The following is a 23,572-nucleotide window of genomic DNA, read 5'->3' as shown; positions in this document are numbered from 1 at the left end:
GCACAACCACTAACCCACCGCTACACATCACCACGCTCCCCAATAACTCACTGATGATGTCACCTCGATTGGTGATGAAACGTTTGCAACCGAATTGCCAAGCTCAGCGAACAAACCAACGACTATCTACGCTACCTGATCTACCAACATTTTCCTCTGTAGAATAACATCTTTCATTGCTTTTGAACAGAAAATGAGGAAATTGGCATTTTAACACGTCAGTGTCATTTTGTTTACCGGTTCAATAATAAGACTCTTACCCTTTCAGTACTGTTGGCATTGACCTCGCCGATTATAGTTTACAGACAGCTGAAACGGGCCCCTGTAAACCTTTTATGTAAAATGGTGACAATTATTAGATATGCAGATAAACGTGAGAACAAGTCTGTTGCATCGTGTAATCAGAGCTGTGTAAAACGCTATAATTTCTTAATTTTAGCAAACCTGAGATGTATCTGGATTAGATGAGACCGGCCCTAATAGCGTTTCATGCCACTGCAGAAACCAGCAGTAGCCCTATGTATAGGAATCAAAATTGTTCATAAATTTAGTAATACGCCGCCTCAAGGGGTGGGGCTTTGAAACTTGCACGTGTTACCGACTAGAATCGGAAAAACTAACGGTCAAACTGCTTCGTGATGCTACCCAAATCTTTAAATGCTAAATTCCCTGTAGCTATATTTCCATTTTTCGCAAGGCTGAATCCTGTGCTCGGTAAAATTTCAAAATTTTCACTGTTGCTACTAAAGCTTAATATCTGCTTTAAGGTACCCAGTTGAACGGCATCATGGTTTAACTTCGTAATTTAAATAATGACGCTGGATGAATGAAACACACCAGACCCAGACTCTGACGTTGGCTAATAATATATCTCTGACTCGGATCCAAACGGCAGGCTGCACAACATTCGAGGAAGTGTTCAAAAGACTACTGATATTCCTACACCCAATTACTTCCAAAAGAGGATGGACTGCAAAATATAAGGTCGTTTAGGCTTTTGTCAAGCACGGGTTCCATTTCCTGTAGGTGAGTTAACTCTGATGGTGCCAATTGCCCACTCGGTTCGACAGATCTAACAGTATAGTACCTCAAAGGTTGCCACTTTATCTTATAAAGTGAAGAGCCTTTAGCGTATCAACATGGACCAGATTTTCTGTTAGTCAGTCCGACCTATGGAAAATTTATCTGATTCAAGGCGAGTATGTGAGTGGAAATGAATGGATTCGGGCCACTGTCCAATGTCCAGCCGCAGTTTGTGAGAGAAATAATACCGAGTAAACTCGGAAGTCTGCTTGGCATTGTGACAGCAGTAAATGTAAGAAATACAGACGCTTCGAATGAGAGTTCGGTTAGTTTGGCCTGAAGTCTGGAATATCTACGGATGCGTGCTCCTGGGGGAATCACATCTGGTTTTGCACATGTGGCACGTCAGTATTGACTGAAACACTAGTGGTAATGGAAAGCAATTCATACGTCCGATTATTGTAGTGGTGCGGGAATATGACGAATTGCGTTTTGGCGGGTGCCCGTTTTGAGCCAGATGCCACGAAGAAACTGTAGCTCAAACACTGAAGCTATTTTTCGACTGAAATACGCTTGAAATTCCGTCCACACAAAAGGGATAACGACAGATTTTACTTAAAAGCGTAGCAGAGAGTGCACAAGAGCTCCAAGGCATTGTTACAGCGATTTCGATGAGAGTAGTATTCAACCGAGTGATAGGGGATCGCTACACCCAAACTCCAGTTTAGTAGGATTGAAATAGCGCTCCGCAATCGACATGCCTCAACATTTTTAACGGCATTGCCACAAGGCTGTACATATTTTAATTACTTAGCTACTAGAAGCCTCGCAAGTAGTTCAAATACTGGACGAAATCACCACGGGACGTCTCTATTTAGCATGCAGCTGATGAACTCCGCTTTGTGTAATGGTCCTTGAGTAAAAGACGGCCACAAGAGATAACTTTGGCCTCTGGGCTTATCCAGGTGAAACACACCTGGGTCGATTTTAAATGCGTCTTTGCGCATTCTGCTGAATGTTCACAAACTCAGCCAGCTTGAGAAAACGAACCGTGGTACGCCAGAAAATCTCCGAAAATTCGATTCGTGAAGTTTGTTGAATTCTGACACGACAGTTTAGTTTGTTGCTTGTCCTCAACATTTTAAACCATGCGTTGAACCGAAACTCATTTTTAAACCTTTTTTCGCCGCATAACCACTGATCGCATAATTCGAAATAAACAGGCGTCGCTACTAGGCCAAGTCGAAATGCAACGGGAAATGGGCTTTGCTTGTATGCAACTCTTTTAGAGGATCAGCCTAAAAGTCAGTGACATGTCGGTTGAGCTCTAACTAGCTATCCGCCAACAAGTGTCCTTCCCGCCCCCTCCATTCCTCTTGCATTGTCGAAGGCCTGTTTTTTTGACTCAGCCATTTTGCATCTTTTACCACATGTGTACAGGTATGTAGAGAACAAAGCACGTTTTGATGACCTTCGTGGTCTAATGTATCGCTGGACAGTGCAAATGAGGCATGATGGAAGGTCGGGTCACTAACATCAACGGTTGGTCTTGTTATTATTTCAACAATAGTTAAGCGGAATAAGTGTCTTGAATGGGTATGTTTCTGTAATTCCTGGCATAATTTAATTCCTTGACAATGAATACCTTTGAAGTAAGGACGGGAGCTTTTTCTTGCCAATTCGACTAGTCTCCGTTGTGCCGCCTCTGAAGGGAGAAGACCTTGGGTCAGGTTTCCTTGATACCTTTGTATCCCCGCATCATGATCGTAAGGCGTTGTCGGAAAAAATAATTGGGCACTCACTCTATAGCCTTTTAGCTTCCTCCACAATTTTTCTTGGCTTATTGGATGTAGGTAGCGTTGGCGCTCTTTGTCATATCTTTGGGAATAGCTTTCGAGCTTAACACCGCTGACCTGCAGCACCTGAACGAGCAGGTGGACGTCGGTATTGATTTTGCACGTCAACTTAAATGGATACACGCGACTTTTTGGTACACATTTATGTTTAGGCTTGCTTAAACCGTTATAATCTTTCTTATAAACCGTTTGTCGTAAGCCACTTTGTGGATTGTAGTTTCATAAAACAACTAATGAACAAATGTGATGCCATCTTCGATCTACAATGTATGACTCTATTCAAGAAAAAATGCGCATAATCCAAAACAAAGCCCAACCAGCCGTTATATTGCACTACCGAACAATAAAAAGTTTGCATTTTCAAACAGCTTGGCTATATCTCTTCGAAAGTTGCCATTGGCTTCGAACAGCAATCACTACTTGATTCCCTTCTTGTCTGACCTAAGGACCGGTGCGCTTTGAAACCAAGTTGTTATCACATTTCGCGGCAATGATAAGATGACATCGCACGCAACTGAGGAACGAAGATGTATCAACAATTTTGAATTCTGCCATCTCCATAATAATAGTACTCCCCAGTCGTAACGACATTTACAGACAGCCGTACGAATTCAGAAGACACCATTGTAAGTGTTTTCAACGATGAACGATGGGAGGAGAGCTGCACAAGTGAATGCGTGTCAGAAAATATAATGTTATTTGTATGAACATGATCCGCCAACAAAACCAATAAACCACTACAAGGCTAGTAAGACCAAATTGCACTCGTTAACAAATTATTTGAATAAATTTTATTGCAGACACGATTGGAACAAAGATAACTGTGCCTACATATTGAGCCAAGGGCCTACAGATTGCATACACGCGTACAACTATAAAAGCTATTGATGTTTCCCGTCAATAATTTGTGATGATAGGCAAAAACACCGACAAGGAAATTCTCTTTCGTATCCACTGTTTACGAGAAGGCATACAATGGAGTGACAAGCTTAAGTTGGACTCAGTTTCACATGTGCTACTTGAGAAAGCACCTAAGTAATTTAGTCAGTACAGAGCGCCCGGTTCGAGGACTTATTCAAAATCAAGAACTCTGTCTTGTTTGTACAAAATATCTGAAATCATCGTCTCTCCTAAATGGAAAAAATGTCTGACACAAATGTCGAGCAACATGCTTATGCAAAATATTGACATGTGTTCATATCTGCGGAATAAACCATTTGGTTGTACAGACAACTGCGCAAGTTACCCAAAATTTGAAAAGCTTAAACAGTGAAACTTTTACTCGCTAGTCAACAACGTATTTCTCTTTTTGAATAAGAAAAACTTCTGAGGTCTAAGAACACAGTTCTGCATGTGTGCGTTGTCTAGCAGAGAAAATAAGGCATTCGAAAGGGGAAATTAGGTTGGTTGGTGATGTAACGGTTACTCGCTATTGGACGATTAACACCGACTTCCCGTTAATCGATCGCTTTTCTCCACCGTTATCATAACGTTGGTTGGCCTATAACTCTCTATACTGCTTTCCTGATCACTTAAATGTCTCTCCTCCTCGCAATCTTGGCCGCAATCGTGGCTGACACGTTAAAGTACAGACACTGGCGAACGAGATCAACCTCAGTGACGGTTGTATCTCATCAGACGCAAATGTTTATTGCACGGCGGCAGCATCAATGCAGAAAATTTTATTGATGCAAGCTTTGCTATCAATCAAAGTTAACCACCATGAATAAGTATAAACGGCCATCGGTTTGTTCATTCATACCAGCTTACTTGTTCACAACCCACCATGACGAATAAAGCAATGGCTAGATATAAAACTGGAGCTACTAGTGATTTGCTCTACACATCATCGGCATTAACACAGTAGAAAAAACCCTCACGATATTTCATTATTTTATGCTAGGGGACAATCCAGAAGCACAAATAATCTACAGGGTGATAGCATTTTATGAGGTGTATAAAAATGCGGATTAATTATTGTGTCCGGTAAGCGGGGAGAAACGTGACAGTATGCACGTCTACCAGCCCAACAGCACCGTTTCACACTCCATCCCACTGGACCCCTACGGAGCCAGACTGGCTCTTACCCATAGCAACTCATCCATCAGAAATGTGTTGAGGAACGGATCGCACCGGATGATGGAAGCATGCAAATAAAAATTGTCAGCTATTCCAGTGTTTGAAAGCTTGTGATAATTATAATGAAATGGTACTCGCCTATTAGTTGCAGGATTTTTCTGGCGAAGAGCGACATTTGTCTTGTCCACCTCAGGGATGACTGGGACGTCCTTTAGCTCTGGTTGAACTTTGGGCAGAGTGACCGGATCCAAAGATACTTTATTTGACGTTTCTAATTTTGGAAGGTCGTCGTTGGTAGGGTTTGAGGCAGCTTGTAACTTAGGCTGAATTACGGGCATATCGACCTGCCCCGTAAGTAATTTCCCTGATGTTTCTACTTTGGGATTCTCTATGCCAGTTGGAATTGATGGCTTTTTTATCTGTGGTTTACCAGTAGGCACCTCGACCAGATTTGGAGGTATTTCAGCTTCCTTTTCTAATTTTGGAACATCGAGTTCGGTAGAAGTTGGTGGTTGAACTTTTGGAATATCGGCCTGAGCTGAGGGCAATCTGACATTCGGTTCCAGTTTTGAAACTTCCGAGCCGGTAAAAATTGATCCATCTGGTTTGCTTCCTTGAAGCTTGGGTGGCTCCAGATGGCCCTTGGTTAGGTCAACCTTCGGATCCAACGGTACAGCATTGGGACCGGTTTCATTGCTGCCTGTAATCTGCTGTAATGTTTAAAGATTGCTTACGAATGAAAACCCAAAAGATCAGTATGCTAGGCAATAAATTGAATGTAATTTTTTTCAAATGTTTTTTATATTCTGAGGAATATATTCATTGATAAAGTAACTGTTACTATTGATATTTATCTGCTGAACTCCAGTTTATTTCTTTTTATTGGTTTATACTATCCACAACTAATTTTCGATGCTCCCAAAAATGGTACGCGCTTCTTAGTTATTTCAGAACCTGGAACTTAGTGTGCACGTCTTGAATGGTGCACCTGCAGAACATTGACCAGACAATCTCCTTTTGCGTGGTTTTTCATACTGCAAAACCAGCAAGGTGGTATAAAGTACGTCGTGTCACATTCATAGTTGCCTAACCTTTATCAATGCGAATAAACTCAATAATGCCGAGACAACTTGAAGGTGTCCGCACCAAAACGCCTCAAGTTGGATCACCAGGGCAGCCTGTCCGTGTGTCTGATTGTCCTAACTAGGTAATGTGGGTACTTCCACAAAAAAGCCTGGCAGTATATGTGTACGCATATTTATTACTGGCCACATTCAACCATTTCCCAGTGTTTTCTAGATGTGCGTACATAGACCAAAACATCACTACCCCTCCTGACTACCTCTATGGATATTCATTTGTGACTCGCTACATCAGCCTCCTTGTCTGCTTGAAGCAGTCGTAAAATTATTACGACTTCGGTGCAGGAAGAATACTCATACAAAGGACACCAGGTTGATAGGCACAAAACCGGTGAACTATACCGTAATTAGCCAGGAAGCTCCACAAAGCCATTAGATCGCCCCGTACTGTTAGATGGATTTGAACTTATCAGCCGTCTATTAGAGCAGGAACTGATCGTCATGTTTTTGCTTCTTTCTTGGTACCCTACCTCAAACAGAAATTTGGGACGTTCTTTGGTCCACTGCGTGACCAATATTCAATGTACATACATTCAATCCTAACACAGTAAATTGACCTGCATCATCAATCCGATTAAGTAGGTAGCTTGAATCATCCTACCACTTTCTCTGACTGTGATGGGAAGGCTTTAACCTTATATCATCCCCGGCTTTTGGTCTGTATTATTCGGTAGTCTAGATGAGTATGCGTCCTCGGCAAATTTGGTAGAAAAAAGCCAACCTCTTGGTAGTAAGGGCTAAGTTAGCCTTTCTAGCCTGTGATGGTATCGGTCTGAATGATTAATGCCCCCGTGATTTCCCCATCGACTCGATTACTACGCGTCGTTCGGGCACCCGAACATGATATAACGACGTACACTTATTATCCAAGATTGGATGAGAGCTTTAAGCTTGAGTGTAATCCATACTTGTAAGTTTTCCACATTAGCCACATTGTCCTTATGGAGTTTTATATGACTACAGTTGCATCGCCTTCCATGCTTTATTGCAGCTTTAAAGATCTGGCGAAAATGATTGCTTGCGTACTAAGTGTGCCACACGCAGCGGTCTGATATTTGAAACCCTAATTGTCGAATTTCGTGCCGTTCGTCTTCGGTCTTTGCCGGTCGTTAATTGAACAGACTGTAAAGCAGTCTTGTGATAAAAGGCTGCTGATTTAGCCAGATCTAGAACGGTTGTAAAAACCATTCTGTCGGTGAAACAGTTTTGAAACTAGCAAGGTGTAAGACCTATTTCTGTCATAACAGGGAAAAGGCACAACAAAAGCCTACTGTCTTTTTTTAATAATCCCCATCATAATGGTAGTTTTACCTGCGATTTCGAACAACAGAACCAGATGTTGGATATCACAATCCAAAAAAGCCCAGGTTGCTCAGTGACACGTTTTTCGCACTGTTGACTAGATTTAAAAGGGAGAGTTGCTCCACTTCAACAGTTTCTGTTCAGTGAAATGCATTTGCTGATGGCACTATTTCACAGGGCCACACAGGTCTTCAAGCTGGATACACTGTGTGCGGAGTTTTAACTGTACAAACGTGTCTTAAGGTTGACTGATTATCTAAATAGATAGTGAGCCCGACACTGACTTGGTTTCAGTCGATAAAATGTTGCTTCATCAAGCACACAACAGACAGTGGCACTCTGGCTAAATGTTGAAATTCACTCATTAGTTTAAGTTGTATCGAGGTCTAGTTGATCAAAGAGACCGAAATTTTTGAAGTATCACCGATCAGTGAATTAGAGCCAATGCTATGCACTCAGAATTACCGAGAGTGACCCAGAGACCAACATGCTTTTTTGATTGGGCCATGTTAGGTGTTACTTTGGACAGTTCATATTACTTTATACTTTTTGTGACGTGAATCTATCTCTCAACCGAGTACTTCTTAGTGCATCGTACATAAAACTTATTATTATATAACTCAATCAGTCAGAAATCGGATTCGTCATTTTGGTGCTCAAGTTGCGTTTAGGCAAAGCCTAATTCTTTGAGCAAAAAACAGACACGCTTTAGCATGCTTGATCCTAACAAGCTACTCAAATGAGGATAAACTAAATAAACTGAGGTGAAGTTAGGTGGCGTATTGAAACCATTCCACACTTCACATGAGTGGTTCACCTGATTACATAACCTTAGTATTCATGGAAGTTGTTTTTAAGCAAATTGCTCCAATTACTGACAGAATGAAAGGGGACTTTAAAAAAGGTGTGCATGGAGTGAACATAAACTGACAAACGGAGGAAGTAGTTGCCAGTGGCGGACTTTACCAATCGCTGCGCAGACAGTCACTATTCACGCTATTTTGAATGCACCTTTCAGGATGAGAGAGATGCACATGTCGAACGACTGCGCATAAACCAACGAGGATTACTTAATAGTATCAGTAACAAGTTGACATTCTATGGGTAGGAGTTACAGTAGTCTACTGCCCAAAGAAATTTAGTTACGTCTGTTGTTTGTTGTTTGTTTTATGAAATGTATCTGTTTTGGTGAAAAAACAAGATGTTTTTGTCTTAATAATAGAAAACAAAAAAGCGAAGAAAAAATTAAAGATAGAAGCAGTGTCAACAGCAAAATGGGCAAGAAACCACACCTACTCTTCAAGAGTAACGTCAAAAATGCATTACTTGTCATGAAGATTAACTGTCTACTCAATGCATATGCTGTTTCGTACGCAGGGATGTTTTTAAATTTAGTGTCAGGTTCGTGGAATTTTTCACAAAACTCCTCATTTTGGCAGCATGTGTTCATCTTCGAGAGCTACCTGCTCTAGACCATAGCTACTACTTCACTGTTCACAAACCCCGCAAGTTTTTTTGTGTAACTTTTTGGTTGCAAAACTAACCTTAGTGCCGTTTAAGGAAATTATTTCTAACTACCAACTGGGTGTGTTTCCGACTATTAGACAACAGGATGAGCGTAATCACACCCGGCTAAATGTTGACGTGAATTCGAACGGAGCCAAGTTGGCTGGCAGTTCAGTGAGAATTGAGCCTTCAAGCGCATTTAGGATAAGGGTATCTCAAATAAGAGCTTATTAGCAATTAGTAGTCGCTTCAGGTCAGAAAATTCACTTGCAAATTGACTGATGCTACGACTGCGACCTTTTGCGCTGGGAGTGAAAGTTTCATGTTTCATCCAACAAGTACAGGCTTTAGAAGAACAAGTTACTCAGGTGTTACGGTTTCTTGTACATTATTTTCTCTCCCGCAAACTATTACCAGCATCGTGTTTCGCATATCGCACTCAACGAGAAAGACACTTGCAGTAATCGGAGAGCAAAGTAACGCACTGTGTTTTCAGTGGAGGGAGCAATTTCTGACAGACCATCATTTCGCTTCTTTTCGGGAATGGACTGGTCCCGCTGCATTAGTTTTCTAGTGACCATTTACAACATGCCCTTTTTTCAAAATGTTTACCAAGAAAATTCACAAACTTCCTAGTCGATTTAGTAAACATTAATATATTTTTCACCTTACGACCTGTTGAAGTAACAATGAGCTGACCGAGGACTAATTAAAGGTGTCAAGGGCGAGATGGATCAGTGGTTAGAGCCTGAATTTACTGACCAGAGGGTCCGTGGTTTAGAACCGACCTCTACCTCTCGACTTCTCCTGTATAAGCTTGGCCAACATGGCCACATTCCAGCTTGACCTTATTGAAATCCAGTGACTCGGCTGGCGAGAAGTCTAAAAACACTCCTTCAATCCGAATGTGGCCATACAGGATGTGCTCCACGAAATAGCATATCCTCTTTCGAGACTTCAGTTACGAGGATGTAAACTTGAATGAATGCTAAATTTATTGTGCTATATTTTCATCCAGGAAACTACTCATGAAGCTGGTTAGAATTCTTTGATAGCACACGACCTCTTTCGCCCTTCTTGGGGTTCATCAATTAAGCGTAGTTCCCGAGTTTCCGTCAACAACTTGTCCAGCTGATATTCAGGCACTTCACCCATAAAAAATGAGTCTATTTGTCGACATTCTTCTAATATTCTCTATCAGAATCAGGACTCTCAAAGCCGCATGATCGCCATCCAGTGTCCTGTGTGCATGTGGAGCCTTATTACGACCCAAACGAATCATATACACAGCTGACTGATTTGCTGAAAAAAATTTCCTGAAAAATTTTCGGGCACTTATCCTGTGTCTCTACAGCTTATCTTGATTTGGTATGAATTTACAAAGCAAGTGTGAGTGGCTGATCACTTTACATTTACGGTAATGTGAAGCAATTTGCGCAGAGAAAGGTCCAATGGTAGTACTTGGGCGACATCTTTGCACAGTCGAATTGCGTTTCAGCAAAGACTGGCTAGTGAAAAACCAGAGTGAGACTGTCCTCTGCCCTGGAAAGTTGTTTAGTTTTGTGCACTTCGCCGTTGGTGCCATTTTTTCTCCGGCCTTTTTTCGCTAACACCTAGCACTCGAAAGCTAATAAGCGAGACTAATATTTTTGTCCAGTACAGCCCTAGATACTAGTGGCCGCGCTTAATATCAGGCTATTCAAACCACATGTAACTCGAATGTGTTCGATCGTAACAATTCGTCATACAATAATACGCGAGGGAATCGAAGACACCACCCCAGACCAACCGGGCTGTGATGGCACTGACCATCGCGTGCTTTCGGTTTATCACAGTGGACAGGATTGGGAAGCCATTGCTACTGCTCTTGGTATGCAGAAACACAGCTAACCGACGATATTTTGTTCCGTGCACAGCCGGTTTCGTGGGGTCCATGTTTGTCGTGAGTCAAAATTTCTAACATAGACTGAGGTCGGTTGAATGGATGGTGATATCTGACTTCCTGTGCTTAGTACAGAAAGCTCATTTTGACAAATAAGTATGCTGCATTAGCATCAGTTTGCTGTTAGAATAATAGGAAGGCCTTATCAAATTTCAGGGACGAAGAATTCAGAGGAAGACAAAAGCGGACAGGAATTATATCTTCGGTTGTGAATGGCCATCAAGAAGAAAGGCTTACTTTGCTCGACCGAAGTTAGCTAGATCTTGCCATAGAAAGGTACTGCCACCTTGCCTGCTTTCAAGCTGTTTTGCGGCCCCCTGAGTAGGCAAGGAGCCGATAGTCGTTTCGAACAGTCTTGGTCGTAATATGTAACCGAAATGTATATTACTCTAACCATGAAACAAGCATCCTACATCGGAGAGAGCTGTTCTTTCTAGTTTCGTGATTTTCTGGACACCCTCAGTGAAATACAAATAAAGAAGTTGGCTATCGTTTTTAAGCGTTTACCTCGTCACCCATTGCATGCTCTTGAGTTTTTGACACGTCAAACTGCTTGGTGGAGCAATAAAGTTATTGTGGTCTAGTCCTATAATTCTCAGTCTTCAGCCTGGGAAGTAAAGGACTGGGGAGAAGTAAAGACTGGGAAGACAAACATAGCTGCCTGAGAAATAGCATGCAATCGGTTTAGACTAAAAATTAAATAAATTTGGTGTTGCTAAAATTTGGCGTTAACCCTTCAAGGAGTCGATTTGCGTTTTTTACCAACCAGTCAAATGACAGAAAAGCTGCTGCCAAAGCAGAGTGTACGAGAATTGTGTTCTAACAATTCTCGAGCAAATAGATTTCACTGGTGAAGATGGTACTTGAATTCCCGAATGGCAGCATGGAATTATGCTGAAACACGCTGCTTTGTCATTGTTTAGTGAAAAATCGGTTGTAGCATTTAATAAATATGACAGTAGTCCCATTCAGTCTGATTTGGTTCGTTCAGTTCACAGTGGACAGCGGCATTGTCTTCATCCATCGATCCGGGCTGCGATCCTACCCGAACGCACGGCAACATCGAACGATATCGCTAACCAAAGAACTCATTTGGATGTACGTATAACTGGTTGCGGCTCTGATCTTGCGTGCTACAATCTATCAGAGACACTGCCAATTAAACTGAAATCTCATAACCTGCCAGAATAACGGACCGATCAGTGTATCACATTTTCTTCTGCTTTTAGGTAGATCGGAACCCACATTTATGGCGAGTTCCACAGAACGGCATATTAATGCAGTGAGAAGCAATTAAGAGAGCTAGAAGTATTTGATCGCTTGAATCATATGAAATGTGATTAAACTGCTGCAACTATTGAATGCTTTTAGTTGTTTTCCACCTTTTCTTCCGCTGATCGTTTTTTAGGACGCCTTGCTTGGCCATTACAATGTGTAAGATTTATATATGAATTGAATGTAGCTACCAAATATACATGGGTTCGTAATACTAGGTTCGCTCGGCAATACTACCTGTTCCTCTTATTAGTTTCTCAGTGAACCGATTCGCGAAACATCCAGAAAGGAGCTTCCACTGACTAAGGAGAACTGTGAAAGCCCTGTGGACAATGCTGTTTAGCAAATTTATTTCCAGCCGACCTATCGGATAGAAGCACAAAGATAGGAGCAGCAATAGTCTGTTGCAACCAATAAGAGGGGTCGTATGTTTAGGGTAGCACATTATTGTGAGTGTTATACTACGCTGGATTCCCTAGGAATATTTTTTCCCACACCTACTTAACATTTTTAGGTCTTTGACGAGTCTCTCCGATGGTTCAGACCTGTAGTCTTCCTGTTATTGATTGAGAATTATATCTTTCTACTACAACTTCGTTGAGACCGATCCTAGGTGGGACATAGTGCCTTCAGTTGTGTGGTGCACATCCTGTAGTCGCTTGTCATCAGGCTGTTGTCCCTGACTCATATAATTTTAAATATTGCATGTTGTCCTTGTGTAACGGTAGATTCTACTGATGGGGGCATGCGGGTAGTATGTTTTCTCGCAAATCCGCTTCGCGTCTCTTGAAAAGTTAGATTTATCGCGGAATTTGTGGAGTCGAATTTGCTTGCATTTGAGCAACAGTCACGAATATCCAGGAAAGTTCAGGAAGACGCGTTCAAGGAGAAGATGGATATTCAACTTCTGTGAACAAAATGCATATGAGAGTTTTGCTTCCCTGTCCAATAGTCTGTAACTGTTCACTTGGCGAAGACCTTCATCCTTTCACTAATAATGTCCAGTTACTGATACTGACTTCGTTCTTGAGCCGTTTTAAGTTACAATATGCTAGATTCTGTTGTTGACCATTGGCTAAACACCTTCACTTGCAAGTCACTTTGGAAAGAACATGCGAAAATTGATTTACTGGGAAAAGGAACTGCGGTCATACAATCGCGTTGTGTATCTGGGGCAAAAAAGTTTCGCTAAGAATCAATTTAACGCACCTGTAGCACCAACGTTTTGCGACAGTTGCCTGTAAGAAGTGGGAAACCGGTTGCGAACTGTCTAACAGTTTTCATAGTCCTCATATGTTCCATCAGGAAAATATACCTAGCTACTACTGACATTGTATCAACTGAAATATGAGACAAACTTTGTTTGGCTCATTCGGCTGAATAGCATCAAAACAGAGTGATTGACCAGGGCTTTAGTTGATTCTTTCGTCAACGCTAAATTAGTTTGTAAATGAGTGCATTTCACCAACGACACCGTTTTATTCTCACAAAACCTAACCGGTGGTTTTATCTGATTGCAATCGGTTTTGAACCAATGAACCCACTTTTGAGTTATCAACACAACTGACATTGCATTTTTCATCAAGTCATGTGGTGTGCACACGAGCAGAAGGAAAGTGTCACATAATTGGAGCGATCCTCATCCTCTAGATAAATTGCTCGAAGAACTGAAGATTTTGGTCGCTTAGAAGATGCATAAAATTCTTGAGGGACTGGTGAAACCAAGATAAGCGCCATACGATTAGAATTAATTAAATAAGATGCTTTCTTTGATGGTTTGCACTGACTCTTAGGATTAACGAAACAGAATCAATAGTTGTCCACACGCGCATTAAAACGAAATCCGTTTGTTCCGAAAGACGTTTTTTCTACATAATTGAATTGAGTAGCATGGAGCAAATTGCTCTTCGAATAAGTCCATACTCAACGTGTAGTAATCAGACGACAGAAGAATTCATTTGATGAAATGTGGTTTCAGCAAGGTCTTGTTTTCACGTGTTACGGCGTAAACTAATTGCACTACGCTCAAGTCAGGTAGTGGGTAGCTTCTTCAGTAGTTTCCCCTGACCGTGCGTATGAGATGCTGACAAGAAAACAATTCAGACTGGTTTCTTGGTCACAGGATACTGAGTTTGCGGTCAATTAGCTAGCACACGTGCAAGGTGGAAGCTAACGCCACCTTATTCGGAAGTGTGTGCCTGAGTGTGTGCCTGAGTACCAAGGCACGACAAGGATACCTGAAGATACCATTCATGTATTACTGACTTTAATGTAACAGTGAAGTTCGACGATACCAGAACGTTCAGCCTAACGACTAACAGTTGGAGGACCAGAAGGCTCAGAGCGCTAATCCACCATCACGAATAAATCCTGTAGTAATGGCACCACAGTCTGAAGCCTTTGTGATCTAAACACTATTTGGTTCGTAATAGCATCTCGGTTATTTCCATATTTTTTAAAAAAATTTGCAGAAAACAAATTTTACTAGAGAGTGAAACGTCACAACCAAAGATCAATGTGGCAGTTACTAGGAACCAAGCCAACTAACTCGATAACTATTATGGTAAAAACTCAACTCACTGGTGCCCTAATGGAGACTCTCAAGATGAATCATTTTGACTGGGTTCCACGGACTCATCCTATTTCAAGGGGTCACGTCGGTTCCAGGAGAACCATAGTTTGACTAGGCTTGCCCCATTTTATTGAGTATCCAACCAATTGTTTTCTCCCATAGAGAAATCGTTTTTATTGAAGGAGAGAACAATAAGGAGACCTGAACGAGAGAAACTCCATTCGTTAAGTAAAAAAGCGTAATTTACACAATATGAATTCTCCAGAGGACCTTTTTAAGCATTCTGACTTTTAATCAGCATAAATTTAGACCACATTAACAAAGTTACTTTGTCTACTCAGTATAGGGTCTTCTGTTCGTGATAGTCCGTATACTCGTCCTGTGCCCTGATCATGGTGACATAGGACAGTGAAGCAATTTTAGATAGTCCTCTGCACAATGCTATCCATGGATGTGAGGCTGGGAAATAAGACTGGCTAGACAAATGATTTGTCGTTTGAAGATTAATTATTTTTTGACTTTCTGGGCAAACAAAAAGGCATCTTTTAAACTGCGATTAAAACAGACCAACACACCTGTAAAACGATATTATCATAAAATTGCCATTTGGTTAATCCTTTTAGCTAACACATGTGAGTGCGTCCCAAATCGCTGAGATAAATCTGTTTTAATTTTTGACTATCCTGACTTTATCAAATGAATAACTTTAAGGCAAATTCTGAAAACCAGACCATAGATTCCCACACGCAAGGCCGCCAAACCCTACTATATACACCCAGCGGCAATAAAGTTGGTTCAAACTTGAACAGTAATTAGCAAGAAACCTTGAGTATTCTTGAGATATTTCTCCGCGGTAGTAAGCGGGACCAAAACGTATGCAGACAAAATATGATAAAATGTTCTTTTGTCTCCTGTTTTTCTAGTTTACACGTAGACATAGAATTTAGAAACATCTGATTTTTAGTTAAGCGCAAGGCCTGCTATACTTGCACTGATATATTAAACAAAGAAAGATTTTTTTGAGCTTACGGCGCAGTTTGTTCGCATTAAACTCTAAAAAGGCGTTCGAAATAACAAGAACCTCGGTCATGGTTAAACTGATCATCTTCCAATTAGGTTTTTTCGGTTACCGGAGGATTGAGAAATTACTGAAGCCGCAGGGAGACCTAAACAAATACGGGTTTGCATCATTCGTGAAGTTTTAGCAGTGGCTTCGTTCCATGACCGACTGTCTTGCTAATGGCAAACAGGTTCTTAAATTTTTGGGTGCCCTTCATAGAAGCTAGATGGCCATAGTACACCGGAAATACAGAAAATCATGGTCTCTACAGATTACTGAGCCCTAAACAATAGAGCGCTACTTAACAGCTGTGACTTATTTTGCAATCTAATTGTTTGTCTGGCATAGTCCCAGGAAATCTATCGCGCCTTTGTGGCACACAAGGCTTATCAAATACAATGTTAGGAATCGATTACTCAGTGCCAGTTCAAAATAAACTATTACCTTTCTAATTTGTTTCCGCGCGTATGTCAAACCAGCACTATACTGTCGTGGAATGTTTTCATGCGATCGCAATGAACATCTAGTGAAATTTCACATAATTTACACGTGAAGCAATTGGGCTTTATATAGATAGCAAGTATATGATGAGCTCTGGTTCCCTTGGCTGTTGTGTTTTTTTAGGTAAACACGACAGCCCTATCTGGAAAAAGGTACCGGAAAGCTGTTAGTCAAAAGGTTCGGTTGTGATGGCCTTCCAAATACTCGAAATCAGAAAGCATCCACACTCGTTGATACGGGATTGAGCACGGAAATTTTATGTGCATGGAATGAGATGGAATGAGATGGAATTTAGCATCGGTTTCGTGCTGTCTAAATTTGACATGTTCACAAGTGAAGAAGCGGTCAAACTTACTCGAATAAATTCTCGGCTTAGATTCTCCTGTCTTAGCGTGTCCTCGAACACGGTGTTTGTAATTGCAGGATTTTCCGCCCCACTGACAACTTTATCCGGCTTGGTTTTCCTAGTAACTTTTGGCGACTTCGTGGATGATTTGCTTGAAGTCTTGGACGTTGGTTTACTGGGTTTGGGAACCTTCAGTGTTTTTGATGTTGATTTAGGCATCCCGTGTCAGGTTCAACAATGAACTGAGCGTACACAATTTACTTTCTGAAGTAGTCTCAGCTACTCATGCCAGCAAGCATGTGAATGTGGTGTGTGTGATCACAAGTTAGGTCTCTCATTTATCCGAATTTCAGGCCTCGTATGCTCGCAACGAAAACCGAGTGCAAGCAACTAGCTTAACGAATCAGCCATGAACGAATAATCGTTCACTCACGTGGGCAATACATCTTAGTGGAATAGGATGGACTAACCTGAGTTGATAGAATGGTATGCGACCATCGATTGTTGTAGACTGCATTAGTTGATGCACACATGCCGTAGGGGCTCACCGATATTAAAAACTTTCTTAGCTTGGAAATTATCTGCTACACATTCCAGAGCATGGCCTCCAGAGGGAAGAAGTGATGCAGACTCGGTGGTAACAGCATCACACAAAAAGGTGGTACAATAAGCCAACAAAGGGTTGAATTCTGTTTTAATTCTTCTGTCCGATTTTCGGGGTATTTCGTGGCTTACAAGTGAAGGTCAATGCATGTCAGTGTCAACCGGTTAGATAAGTTCATTTGTTTTGATCATCGATGCTGATTGGCAATAGGAGAACGATGAAGAACCATCGGTTGACTGATGAAAGCAAATAAAGAACCAAGTGGGTGCAGATCCAATGACGGTGAAGTGGATCCAAAAAAACAACATGAGTCCAGAACGGTGTGAAAAAGAATTTTTATAGATAAGTAAAACTCTAGCGGTTTGCTTCATAAAGTATAATTTCCCGGAAGCGAGTCGAAGCTCTTGTCTATGTCTGTTTTTTAGCATACAGCACGGTGTAAGTGTCACTGCTCAATGCCTGAAATACTCGTAACATAGCACGGAAAATGGAAGGGTTTGAGCAAGTCGAGGCTACTTTGCTACCTGAACCGCAATCCAAAATAGACCGTCATTTTGGGAGGCTCATATTTCTTTAGCTTCAAAACTTCTGTAAACAGGCCATTTCTACGCAACTGTCCCGCCTTGTATCCATTAGTGACTTTCATGTCCGTGGATTGTTCATTTAGCCCAATCCGAATAGGTCAGGATGCATCTTGTGCACTGTAAACCAGATAATCCCGAGCAGTCACCTCACGCCATAATGAAGTGCGGAACAACGGTTTATTCCCAGCTGATGCACCGCAGAACCGTGTGTTTTGAAGGCATGCTAGCGTAGTCTGAGCTGATTTAGTACAGTGTGAACTACAATACCTTCAAAATCATCTGTAACGTGTGTATTCCTTAAATGGATAACTCACGTGAAGGTATAGTTTTTTACTGCACCCGCGTAGCACATCCTACTGATGCTTCACCTAAACACCAGCGTTTATTCGTTTTGAACTGAAGTTCTAAGTGCTATGCTGTCTACTGTAAGCAGAGTAGGCAGACAGGATAGAATACAAATGCTAGTTAGCCGAGTGCTAGGAAACTAGTTTTATGTCACCTGTCGGATTTATTAGAGGCGCTATCAATTGAGTCAAATATGAATTCCCCAGTTGGGTATGGGTATGATCGCCTTAAGTGTGTCGCGAGTCAGGATCCGCTAGGCTCCGCGTTCATTTGTACCCGCCAGTGACAGGACCCTACGTTATAACAACAAAGTCCCCGACCACTGTTACAGCTTGATACTGGATCGATTAGATTTGTTTAGATGGTACTTTGTGGATCAAATGGAAGACCCAGCTTCTTACGAAGAAGCGGTGGATGCGTTTAAATAGCTGGCATTTCTTACCCTCCCCAGCGGGCATGGGTGACTTAAACATACTTGGGCTGTTTTTTGTTGCACAGTGGAGAAAAGTGGATAACGGAATTTCATTTCTGCGTAATAGAATTTCCAGAGTGTAACAGCCTTATCCGAACACAGGAAATTGTCCAGTACCAACATTTTTTTCTAAATTTTTTGTCGTTAAAGCCCTCAATCGAATTCAAAAAACATTCTGCAAAGAGGCTTCATTCATTTACACTCTACTTGTGACTGATCGTTAGCCAGGATGAAGTCGACCCCAGTCCTCCCGCTTTGGAACGCGCAGTGTGGTCGATGAAATTTGCCTCTGATAATGCTACCAAGCTTGCTCAAATAATATCTGCAAACCCACATGTTCTGAAGGGTTAATCCGCATGCGGCGCTACGTACGTGAAAGTGCAATCAAACGGGCCTGGTTATGATTTATATCAAAACCCATGCACGTTTTATGCTATGGCTGTGGTCTGTCGAAGTGTTTCTTCTTTAATGAGAGACCATTTTGCAACCTCTGTTTGTACTCCATCCTCCTGCAGCAGGATAAGATATTTGTCTGCCACAAACCCATATTCTTTCTCCTGGTTTGACAGTGATTCGACTTTTATCAACAAATGAATACAGCATATCCTCTTCAATGAGTAAACCTCAATATGATCTTCCACTGGCTGCTTATTGCCGCAGAATGACCACAAATAAACAATGTTTCCAAAAAGACAGACATTACTTCAAACGCACATTTAATAACCATATGAATACATTCAAGCACTGTCACTTTACAACCGGTGAGTGGAAAAGAATCTTCCTTTAGTGATGAGTCATCAAACATTCAAAAACCAATCTCCTGATGACCTCAAATGAGTCGTAATATATTGTACATAAGAAATTAACCTTTGGGTGTCATCTGTCAGGAGTAAGCTGATGGGGTAAATTCTGCACTCTTCTGGTGCCTGTTTACTGAACGTTGGAGACATAATTGTCGATTGTAAAGTTTCTCCCATGACTCCAGAGGATTTTCGGTTCTTTGAAGTGGCTGGAACAGAGAAACCAATCTGGGTAAACTGACAACGAAAAAATAGTAAAACCGAGCACAGCAGATCGTGTTTATGCGGCTTACATAAACCGATAGACATGCGGAATTTCCTTAGAGGTCGTTGTGTGAACATCCTTAGAAGAAATCGGCTCTTGTGAATGGCATGAGCTCAGGATCCTAAAAACCGCGTTGCACGACGTATCCGTTAATCATCCACTCAATTCTTAAGAAAGCAGTTAGTAGAAATACGCAAACATCGTGTGCGGCGACTTGAAATGAGTCTATAATGAGACGTTTAATGTTGTGAAATCATGTGGTTTATTACAACTTGCGGAAACAGGTGTGATGATAAACGGAGTAGTCAGCTAGGTGAACGTATGAACAGTTGAGTGAAATGACCGCATTTCATATGAAGTTGAATTATGAATACCTTAAGCTTGAGAGGCCCTAAGATTGACAATATTAGCCGCCGCTAAATCGTGTCCATATGCTGCTGCTTTCCATCGAAAAAAGTCAGCCCTCCCTCAATTGACATTAGGCTTAAACTAGCCTGGCCTCCATTTGATTTATTTCATGTGCATACGCGGTTTGTGCAGACCATGAAATTCGACAGGAATCAATTTCAGTCGAGTTATGAATTGAATTCTGACGTCTTTCAGATGGAAGAATAAAAAGCACTCACAGATTTGTCATTGAGTTATCCGGCGACTTTTCAACCGTATTCCAACCTTATTTCATTTGATGATGCCTCAAAGATAAGGTGTATGCTGGACCAAAGTTCAATAAAATGGGAAAGCAACGTATGGGAATCTTTTATGATTCGATGAAACAAGGCTTTGTTCTGTCTCGGATTTTCCTCACTCTAGATAACAGTTTATGCGGCAGTTCAATAAGACAGGAGTTGTAGCAGAACAAACACGGATTCCTTCACTGAAAACTCCTTGGAACAGTTTCCCGAAATAGAGGATATGAAGGAATTTATTAGGTGCACGTGTTGCTCACTCGTTTTTGCTCAAGCGCCAGACGGGTTACAGAACAAACATCGTCGCTTTGTTTATCACTCTTGAATGCTTGCTCCAGTGTTCCGTATTCATACATTATTGCACAATAGTAGGTTGGCCGCTATTTTATTAGTAACTTCTTTTACTTGCAATCTGAAGCTAGCTACCGACAAGCAAGTTGCAAAAGTATGATTTAAGTGGATAACCTAAATGATTTACGACACAGCCAAGGCTGGCAAGCTTATACGTCTCATCTTGCACCATTTTGTGCGGTGCGCTTAACAATGAGATAATAAGCAGTGGGCCACTAGTTCAATACAATTTGGCTGGTGCATAACACCAGACAAGTTGAAGAGCTGAACGCACACTACTCTGTAGTCGATTACTAAGGTCATCTCACTTTACGGAGACCGGTGCACAAGCACGACCGCTTGAATGCAGACGCGCAAACTGGAGTAGGAAAGCATCCAGCTCTGTTTCTGTTGAAGCTCTCCATGAGCTCCCCGGTAAAATAAAAACGGAATGAAGAGGATCAGTATCAGAGAAGATATCGGTATTCGCTCAGTTGACTAAGCAGGCAGGATGTTGTTGAAAGACAACTCGGTAGTCCGTCTGGCTTGCAAACTACCACGCGTTTGCAGAATGTGATTTTCTCAATGCTTTCCTTTATGTTTGTCAGTATAATGAAGTTTCGCTGTAAAGTATGTGTATTTTATATATTTTTATGCTCAAGGATGTAAGGGTGTGTATAAATCATTCAGTGTCAGCCTTGTATTGATCCGTAGATTTCTGATTTTTTTATTGAAAATACCACACCATAAACGCGCCGCTTTGAAGCTTCTGCCTAGGAACTCTTACCTGTTGCCTTCTCCAGGGTGAACTACTACGGGTAGTGTAGGAAGATGGAAGTGGATGTCCAGCAACATAACCTGGTCATTGTTCCGCGTGTTTGCTGTGGTGATATTTATCAAATATGTGAGAGGTAGAGCTTTGGAGTGAAAACCAACACTTTCAGCTAGCATACTAGAAAAGAGGATGGATATATAATGTCACGACTTCATATCATTCTAGCCCACAGGACTGCCACCAAGGAATTCAACTAAGTTAGCATATTTCAATCACATTCAGGTTGCTTGCATTTGACGTCTTTGTGATAGCCGGAGATCGAAATGTCTGTAGTGGATTAAACGAGGACATTATGCGTCACACTGTCTGATGCTTTTGCTTTGGCCATCACTAGGAAAACGGTGAACATCTAGTGAATGGTGTTCACTGGAACCACTATGTGCTTTCATCAGCCGAAAAACCATGTACTGGCATGGAAATCAGTCGGTGGAAAAACGATGCAGTAGTGTAACTATATCCCGGTGCAGAAATGAGTAGTAGAAGAGCGGTTCAGAACATTTGCTTTCAGGCATTTGCTTTACACTCTACCAAACAGTAACGTTGGCCTGCCAAAGTACTCCTTTATTCGTGTGCTCGAGAACATTCACTCGGTTGTGTTGAATAAAAAAGTTTGCTTCGAACTGGTGGATGGTGCTGCTGATGCTGACTTAGGGAAATAGCTAGAGTCTGCGAACATCCCGTGATCTCCGCGCCTCTTACTCGTAGGCTTCCTGAATCACACTCTGCCTTACAGCACATATCAGGAAGTAGAAGAAAGCGTAGAGCGGTGCCAGCATTGTTGTGCAGAGGCCTGAGCAAACATCATGGACGTTAACCGTGGCTTGCATCAGGTTGTGACACAAAACCACCTAATGGATGAAGCTTTTCGGTCCCACAATGAAGTAGATGCTTGCTCCACTGAAGACCCGATATCAACACCTCCATCCCGAAAAGGTCTTAAACGCTTCTTCCCATCGGAAGGCTAAATCATACTGATCTTCGGTTGCCTGAGATAGAAAAGAATTGAAAATACGTTTTGCAATCACAAGGTACACACCCGATCACCACTCCACTTCTCTCAATAAGTGCTCTCAATTTTCAAGTCATGGGTATTCGCATTTGTTAGCAGCAGCTTGACTCTGTTCATTCCCTGAAACCGACCCTCAGGCAGGATGCGATGGCTACTGGGACATAAGCAAGGAAGATTTGATTGTGGTGAGGACTGTGCCGGTCAGTTATTTACTTAGTACTGATTGATGAGTATTATCATAGAGTACAGCTGAGCTAACTGCACTGACGAATTTACCGCTTTGAAAGCATTGGAGCGGCATTAGGCTGGGTCAGTCGGTATTTTGTATCGACTGATCTACAAAGCAACATTATCAAAACTATGTGATTTGTGAACCGAGTAGCGAATTCAAGGACAGCAGTCAATAACAGCATGGACGAAGTCAAAATCTGGGTATACAAGGACGGAAAAGCCCCCGTTTAGCCGATGAGTGTATTGTGGTGCAGAAACAGGTCTTCTGAACCAGAGCTCGTATATGCCATTTGTCCCCGCATACAGGCGAGAGGACGAGCCCTTACAGACCGGGGACAGTTGACAGCTTGAAGACTTTAGGAATCATCCGTAGGATAGAATGTTGCAACCGAATACCTAAACATGATACATGTTAAAACTAGTGACCAGAACTCATTTTTGTATGTTTAGGACGGCGTGGATGACAAGTTTGGAAAGCGGATTGGTGACGAGCTGCACACGTTGGCGATGGTACGCATATGGTGAGCAGGAAGCCAAGCTCCTTTAAAGCCAAATTTTATACTGTCTTAGACATCAGTCCGATTACCCGATTGATAAAATGTCCCGTCTCACTAGAACATCTGACTGTCTGTCGGTAGAAATGACTTCTTCGAAAAAGTCAGCAAAATATGTCCTACATGGTTTCTTGTCGTAGAGGCAACCTGGTTTCATTGCTGTAGCGTATGTTGGTCTGAAAAGTAGGGATACCTTTCTAGAATTTCTCAGGCCAGTGAGGCCTGCCCAAAATCAGACTTTCAGGAAGGCTTT

General features: G+C 41.8%; 1 protein-coding gene across 1 annotated transcript; it reads right to left on the bottom strand.

Moving 5' to 3' along the window:
• Positions 1 to 4,942: 4,942 nt before the first annotated feature.
• On the bottom strand, positions 4,943 to 16,823 carry T265_08041 (hypothetical protein; the record flags this gene model as incomplete). Its single annotated transcript, XM_009173735.1, has 2 exons — positions 4,943 to 5,668; positions 16,614 to 16,823. 2 exons carry the CDS (start codon positions 16,821 to 16,823, stop codon positions 4,943 to 4,945), a joined length of 936 nt encoding a protein of 311 aa, XP_009171999.1.
• Positions 16,824 to 23,572: the final 6,749 nt, after the last annotated feature.

This window comes from Opisthorchis viverrini (genome assembly GCF_000715545.1).
Source record: "Opisthorchis viverrini unplaced genomic scaffold opera_v5_200, whole genome shotgun sequence".
Classification (NCBI taxonomy): domain Eukaryota; kingdom Metazoa; phylum Platyhelminthes; class Trematoda; order Opisthorchiida; family Opisthorchiidae; genus Opisthorchis; species Opisthorchis viverrini.
The sequence above is the reverse complement of the archived record's forward strand: the minus strand, read 5'-3'. Positions and strand labels throughout refer to the sequence as shown.